Source organism: Xenopus laevis, chromosome 4S, assembly GCF_017654675.1.
Source record: "Xenopus laevis strain J_2021 chromosome 4S, Xenopus_laevis_v10.1, whole genome shotgun sequence".
NCBI lineage: Eukaryota > Metazoa > Chordata > Amphibia > Anura > Pipidae > Xenopus > Xenopus laevis.
In genome coordinates this window covers 83,130,223-83,138,321 of record NC_054378.1, presented here as the reverse complement: position 1 = coordinate 83,138,321, position 8,099 = coordinate 83,130,223, and the positions used below count along the sequence as shown (strand labels likewise).

Below are 8,099 nucleotides of genomic sequence, written 5' to 3'. Positions count from 1 at the left end.
TTTTTCTTTTATCAAATATCTATGCAGGTGTCTCTTTGAGCAAGTGATTCAATTTGTTTCATCTGTTTTCACAACATATTATGGTTTAATACGGCATTTATAAAAAAACTGATTTTGGCACTTTAAGTATAAAATTGATTTACATGAATGTGATTCATGTAAAGAGCACAGTTTCAGGGATTGCTGAAACACTCAGAAATCATGTTTAAGACTTTGGAAAGCTTGAGCAGAAAATATCTCATTATACCTGAACTGTACAGAATTTTGAAATCACCTAAACCATAGTTTATAGTATATTGGTTGATTGATTAACTGCTGAAAGATGTAAGAGAAAATCGGTATGCCAAAGGGGCAAATGTAGTTTATGGATTCATGAATATACATTGAAAGGTTCCTTGCATGAATGCCATAGCAATATTTAGTGCTTACTAGTCTAGTTCAGTTAGAATTATGAAATGCAAACATCTGGTAGATTTTGGGTTACTTTACTGGCACAGACGTTGCCCATGTTATGAAATAACCCTGTATTCGGAGGTATGCCGAATGGTGTTGAGTTGTAGAAACGTTTTAAGCCCTGATACATCAGCATATAGGAGTGCACATCGACACATTGACTTGAAAATGCTGAAAATAGGACCAAGTCTCTCATAATGAAAAAATTCCATACCCTGGGTTTACTCGGGGCCTCAAACCTGCAACTTTTAATAACATGTCTCTACCAGTGATCAGCAACATTTTCTGGCAAGTATGAATTGGTAGCGACATTGTGTGTTTCATTATTTCATCAATCAACTGTAAAATTTTGCCCCAAAAACCACATTTGACTTTCATGCATATTTGGCGCTACTATCCTCAATGCATTTTACAATTTTTTGCTGAACAGATTAGCTCATCACTAGTCTCTGTTTGCTATTTGTGTTACAAACAGATTATTGTTATTTCTACAACCTTAGTCCTATCAGTTCAGGGAGCACTCATAAAGAAGCCTCATCTGCTGAAAAATAGCACAAAGGCTGTAAAAGCACACGTTTCTTCAAAGTAAGAAACCAGACATGCAAGGGGCAGATTTATCATAGGTCGAATTTCGAGTTTATGGGAGTTTCTAAAAACTGGGTACGGATATCTCTGGCACACAAGATATGCGTTTAGCAGGGCAAGCCCTTACAATTTTATTTAATGCATAGTGCAATGTTTCGGGGACACTCCCCTTTGTCAAGCAAAGTGTCCCCGAAACGTTGCACTATGCATTAAATAAAATTGTAAGGGCTTGCCCTGTTAAACGCAAATCATGTGATATTCCTACATGTTTGTCTGGAGGTTGCCGGTTCCCCCATCATGGAGCACCAAGAGGATATAATGGGGACTATAGGGTGTGCGGTAATTCCATTTTCTTTGGAGTTTCTAAAAACTCCCATCAACTCGGAATGTGAAGAAAAATGACCAATCGAAATTTATTAAAAAAAATAGTTTTTTTTTTAAAAAAAAACAGGTGAATAGGAATTTGAATCAAATCTGAATAGAGTTTTTTCACACCAAAAAAAAAAATAAATTTTAGGAAGTCCACCAAATGACTCCTAATTTGTTGTAGGAGGTCCCCCATAGGCTAAAACACAAATTCAGCAGGTTATAGATGGTGAATAGTCAAATTCGAATTTTTAAAAAGACAGTACATGATCAATTTAAAAATTCGAATTTCAAATTTTTTTCAAATTCCCTAGTCGAATTACACTAAAATAAACCCGAAAAATTCAAAAATTCAGATTTTAAATTCGACCTTTGATAAATCTGCACCTAAATGTTATATAATATGGTCTTTCCCATAAGAACTAATCATTTTAAATATTATATATGGTTATTTATGAAGTTGGTCTGTATCAGAAACAGGTGCAAATTATATTAATTTGAAAACGACCTCCTGATCTGACACCAGCTCTGCTGGCACCATTCTTAATTCAACACATCACTCTGTTTAGCATTGTTTCCCTGTGGCCTAACATGTAGCATAGAGAGTGTGGATATTGGAGAAAAATGGTGAAGGGAGGTGTTATAGGATATTGCTCTACATTGCTGCACAAAAATGTAGAAATGGGGGTATATTAATTACATTCCCCAAGTCCCACATATAGAAATCTGGATTTAGAATATTTTGGAAGGATCTCTTATCTGTACTCTTTAATCATTTTGCCGTTATGCCAACTACCATTACCAGTTTCCTCCAAAGTGACAATGTAGACTGCCAGCAGTCTTAATTTGTGACTTCTTGATGTGATGGCTTTTGGCTGCTTGAATTGCCAGTTGGAAAATCAGTGAACTATGAAATCTGACAGTCAGACCTGTCCTGCAACTTTCATCTACTGTTTCTGTGAATTTTTTATGGTGTTAAATATACTCTTTCTGATATAGTGAAAATGATTTATAAGCAACCCATACAACCTATGAACTGGCATTGTTAAATTCACTGTGATGTAACTGTATAAATAATTGTACCAACGCTACAATTTATCCTGCGCCAAATATCACAATTTACATAACGGTTACCACATTGCTTATATCTTCACAGACATTCCTTTTATTGTGCCTTTCTTTGTGCTACCATGTTAACTTCTTTAACTTAAGCCTTTCTATGGAATTTGTGTGCTTGGTGCTCCCAAATATATCCACAGGTTATTCATGCAGTATTCTGCATTAATAATAGGTGACTTTTAGTTAGCTGTTATTAAAACATTAAAGGATACCTTTATACCTAAAATACACAAAACCCTGTTTTGGTGTGGGATTTTAATAGGAGGAACATCATAAAATAAGGTTAAAAACATTCAGAGTCTGTAAAAACTCCAGAATAAACTGTTTCTGTCAGTAGGAATGTCCCTATTATTTGCACCTTTATTTCTTTAGCATGATCTGCACTTGATAAATGTTAAGCAGAATATAGAAATTGTAGCTAACAAAAGAAACTATAATACCATGTTGAATAATACCCACACTTTGTAAAAATCAACAGTGTTTATGGATCCACACCAAAATCTCAAACGTTAAGTGTGATTGATCCACATTTACAGAGCTGGATGTCCTATTCTATACAAAGGCAGTTGCTACTACCTATCTGAAGCAACTTGACTGTCAAAAGAACACATTAATATTCCTTATGTGCTTTAGCTGATATGCTATCTAGGCTTAAAGCACCACATTTCACTTTTAAAATTCTTGTTTAGTGCATAAACTGCAAATGTAAATATTTGACATTAAATAAATCTTTTTTTTTACATTTTTTTCTGAGAAAACTATAAATTCTTCGATTTAGGTCATAATATGTCTGAATTGGCACATTCATAAAATAAAGTGTCTACAGTCCATTACGCATTTTCTAGATATATCAAATACATCTCTTCCTATAGTCACTTTTTTCTTTAAGGAAATTGATTGTATAATGCGTTTAATTCTTCACATTGGTTTGACTTCTATGCTTTGTGCTTTTTTTCAACCCTTCTGCACAAGTTCCAAATCTTTTATTCTTCATCAGCAAAGTTTTACCATAGATCATTTGATCATTAGTAATTTGGCACATGTAATACTATTTCTAGCATTATCTCCCAAACTAATAAGAGCACAAGCGTTATCAAAGTAGTTTTGATACATCTTAAACCAATGGAAATCTTACATATTGTTTCATTCTTTGTAGGTGCGAGTGGGTGAAGTTCCTTTGTAGAAGATGTTTCGAGTGCTCTCAGGGCTGTTACTCCTCTCTGGGATTAAAATGATATTGCCTTTTCTTCTTAGAGTAGAATCACGACTTGAAGCAATAGATACAGTCTCTGACCCAATTTCACTTCCCTCCACTGGTGTAACTCGTATTGTAGTTAATCCATGAAGAAGGTGATCATTTTCTATGTTGCTTCTTTTTCTGTCAGCTGTCCCAAAAGTGTCTTTTAAGGATTCACAACTCTCAGAGTCTCTGTTGAGGTCATTCAGCTCGTAGGCTTGCCTCAAGGTACCTTTCTCAGGAGCTTTCCATTTCCACGATCCACTCCCTTCTCCCTCCAAAGGCATCTGGATAATTGACCTGTTGTTTTCTGGGTGGGCTTCAATTCGTACAATATTTGTTGGTTCATGATCTGTGAGAGCCTTGTACCTGATCGAGCCAGTGCAACTAACTGTGCTTCCTTCTGAACTCTTTGGACTCCCTTGAAGCATTCCTTGCTGCTTTGACATGGCTATTACCTGCATGATTCTTGGTTGACTATTACTTCGACAGACAACACTTTTCTCAGCCACTTTAAGCCATTTTGATCTTGCAGAACTACATTTTGGAGATGTTGTAATGATATTCTCATGAGTTTCTTCAGGAATATGCACTAACTGGGAAGATCCAGGTCTTGACTGAATTGAGACTCTTGGCCCACCAGGTATGCCAGTATTGTTGCAGCCTGGAACACTGCCAGGTTGCATCTTAAGATAAGAATTGCCTGGGCCAATGTGCTCTCCATTAACACCGACCCTCACTGGTTCAGAGCTGGACCTCATTTCTATTATCCTTTGTGGGGAAAGCCCAGCCTCTGTCTCAATGACCTGCAAAGACAGCTTACGGCTTTCATTTTTAGTCTTCCATTGGGATAGGAGTTGCTTTGAACGTGCTGAATCCATTGATGCATGGATTGTTGCATTTCTTCTAACTGGATCTTCTAAAGCTGATGTATGCACCCTTGGCAAAGTATTGCTGAATGTTACCATGTTCTCCTTTCCCATAGGGCTTTGTGGTGTGATTACTTCCACATCTGTGCTTGCTCTCTTAATATTTGTGAGAGAGCTTGATTCCCTATGATTTCTGGTCAAGATATTTTCTACATGATGGGTCGAAATGCCATCTATGGTGTTGCCATTCTTTCCTGGTAGAATCCTATTGGCATCTTGACTTATTTCTGTTAAAGATCTTATAGGTTCTCTAATTGGAAGAGGTGGCTTCTGTGGAATGTTGTCTTCACTTGGTTGGAAGTTTCCTACAGCATAAAGTCCCTAAAATTGGAAAATACGGATGATGAAAGCATAATTAAACATAAATTAAGACTTAGGGGCACATTTACTAAGCTCGAGTGAAGGATTTGAATGAAAAAAACTTCGAATTTCAAAGTTTTTTTTGGGTATTTCGACCATCGAATAGGCTACTACGACCTTTGACTTCGATTCGAAAGTTTCAAACTAATAATCGTTCCACTATTCGACCATTCGATAGTCGAAGTACTGTCTCTTTAAAAAAAACTTCGACTACATACTTCGGCAGTTTAAACCTACTGAGGTACAATGTTAGCCTATGGGGACCTTCCCCATCACTTTTCTAAGCTTTTTTTGATCGAAGAAAAATCCTTCGATCAATCGATTAAAATCCTTCAAATCGTTCGATTCGAAGGATTTTATCATTCAATCGAACGTAATCGAATGTTTTTTACTTTGATCGTTCGATCGTAGCATTTGCGCTAAATCCTTCGAATTCGATATTCGAATTTGAAGGATTTTACTTCGAGGGTCGAATTCGAGGGTTTTCAACCCTCGATATTCGACCCTTAGTAAATGTGCCCCTTAATGTAATGCAGTTTTATGCAGTGTCCTCCCCATTATACTATACTTGTTATGAATTTTATGGTCTGAGCTTTCATGAGAGAACCCTTTGACACATAATATAGTCTTATGCAAAGCTTTTAGTTATAGACAGTTGGTTACTACAAAGTTTATTATATAAAACAACTTTTTATTCATGAAGATACATTAATTAGAAAGAAGGACGTCCTGTGTGTTTACAACCATTTTGATTTCTAATCAGTTTTTGCAAATATGTCAAGACTTTTTACTTTGCAAATGCATAGATTCAGACAGGTTTTACACTTCCTAAATACTGTAAGTACTGAGCTGTAAGTAACTTATTGTAGTGCAAAACTAACCTACAATACCAGTCTGCCGACTGATTTAATCCAATTGTATAACCAGGCTTATAATAGCCACTAAATATAGAAACATTATAGCAATGATTTGCATCATCCACAAACTAAAATTAGACTTTGGAGTATATTTACCATAAGGTAAAAATAGAGCTTGACACTGTTTCCAGAGAGGAATACTCTATTTTCACTTGTATAGAATTTTTGGAGAATATTAATCATAGGATAAATGAAGAGTTCTATAGAAGCTGAGAATAGAAAGATGATAAATTTCCCTGTCTGGTAAATTGTGGCAACCTCTTTTTTTCACTCTTTGATAAATATGCAGTATATAACTAGAATCTATCACTTGCTGTTTTATCTGGAATGTTCTTTACCCAAGTAGTTTTGCACAGAATCTAACTTTGGTTAACGCTTGCACTGGGAATGTTGTATACAGCTAGCATAGACTTCTAGTATCTACAATACTAAGTCACATATTTTCTCCTTGTGAAATTAAGGGCATTGTGTGCCCTGCTTGCATTACATGTACAGTATGGGCTCCATCTGTAAATTGTTTTACTGTACTGATATACGTAACAATGTGTGCCACTGTCATGCACTGTATAAAATCGCAATGGCCTGCTGCATAAATTCCTTACCAAATATATAGCAATGCCTCCTCCCAATAAAAATCCACTGTAAACATCGATTGGGTGATTCTTGTACTGCGTTATACGTGTGAGGCCACATATAATCCCACATATTATAAAGGAGAAGACCAGCAAAGGTTTCAGTAACTTAGAGGAATCTGTTAGTGTAGCATTAAAGTACATCTATGAAAGAAAAAAAAATGGAAAAATAAGATATGGCTAATATGAATTTTTTGTGCTCAATATAACATTATTGTTATGTAATGTTTAGGCATTGAAATTATGGACTTCTATTGAAATCTAACATGGAGCCCTACTTTCTTTGCACTTTCCCATGCCTTCTTCAATTTACTTTTTAAATAGATATAACCAAAACAAATGTTTATCCAAGAGTGATTATGCAAGAAATACTGTTTTATTTCTTCACTTTTAGGAAGTCTCAGATACCTTGATCTAAATGCATAATATCACCCTGATAATAATTATATTTATGTAAACTACATTCATTTCTTTTTTTTTGCACATTTTACAGTAACAGTCTTTGCGTTTTATATTAAACGTTATAAATTAAATAGTTAAAGGTAAGAACATTTTGAAAAGTTGGAATTGCCACCCCCATTAGGTTAAAATACCATATAACGTTAGTGGTATATACTAACCTTCAGGAATAACTGGATATTGTATAATTTTGCAACACAAATTGCTGGTGACATTGCATTGATACAATCATTTTGCCTGTGGTCACATCATTTCGATCATAATACATCTACAATGTACTTTGATGAAAATAAACCAGATTTCATTTGCCAAAAAACTCACATCCAAATGGAAATGTATACCTTTGTGATTTCCTACATTTAATTAAGGTGCATCCATAGCACAGAAAATGTGCATTCAAAGGTTTTTCTGTATACTTCAGCCTGTTCTCCAGAAAAGCAAGACAATGGGTAATGTACTCTATAATTATAGGCGCAGGGACATTTTCTATTCTGTTTCTATTTCTATAAGTTGTTGAAAGAGTTCTGAAGAGAAGTGACTTCTGTAAATGATCAGGGAAGAAATGTACAGTATATAATTCAGCCGTGGTGTCACAGTACATTCAGGTCTGGTAGGCAAAACAGTTATAGATGGGTCTGAATCTATAAATTAGGGTTTTTGTATATTTCATCCATTTATTTGATAAAGAATACAGCCCACCTCCATCTTTAATAATATTATGTGCTACACCAAAAAAAAACACAAGTGGGCTGCTTTCTCCTGTAACATGAAATGGGTTAATATGTGGGACTGAACAGAACATGACTGTTTTCCCTGAAGAATTAATTGATACTTGTGCAAGGTTGGCTGCCTTCCTTGGCTGCTTTCACCATTTAAACGTAGGAGGAAAAAATATGTATTTTCAGCACAGTAAAAGCTTGTCATTTTGTCAATCAAATCCCAATCTTTCTTTGCTTCTAAACTTAACAGCATATTTCATATGCAAAACTGTTCCTTCCCTAGAACTTCATGACTGAGTGACTTAAGCTGGTTAACCTCTAGT

General features: G+C 35.3%; 1 protein-coding gene across 1 annotated transcript in view; it reads right to left on the bottom strand.

Annotated features, from left to right (window-relative positions):
* Positions 1–1,722: 1,722 nt before the first annotated feature.
* The window catches only part of plppr4.S (phospholipid phosphatase related 4 S homeolog), a 42,946-nt gene continuing 36,569 nt past the window's right edge, over positions 1,723–8,099 (bottom strand). The window contains exons 6-7 of the mRNA XM_018259858.2: positions 6,569–6,742; positions 1,723–5,010 (exon numbers count right to left, since the gene is read on the bottom strand). Of these exons, the coding sequence (XP_018115347.1) occupies positions 3,667–5,010; positions 6,569–6,742 (1,518 nt within the window). The 3' untranslated portion in view covers positions 1,723–3,666. The remainder of the gene's footprint in view (positions 5,011–6,568; positions 6,743–8,099) is intronic.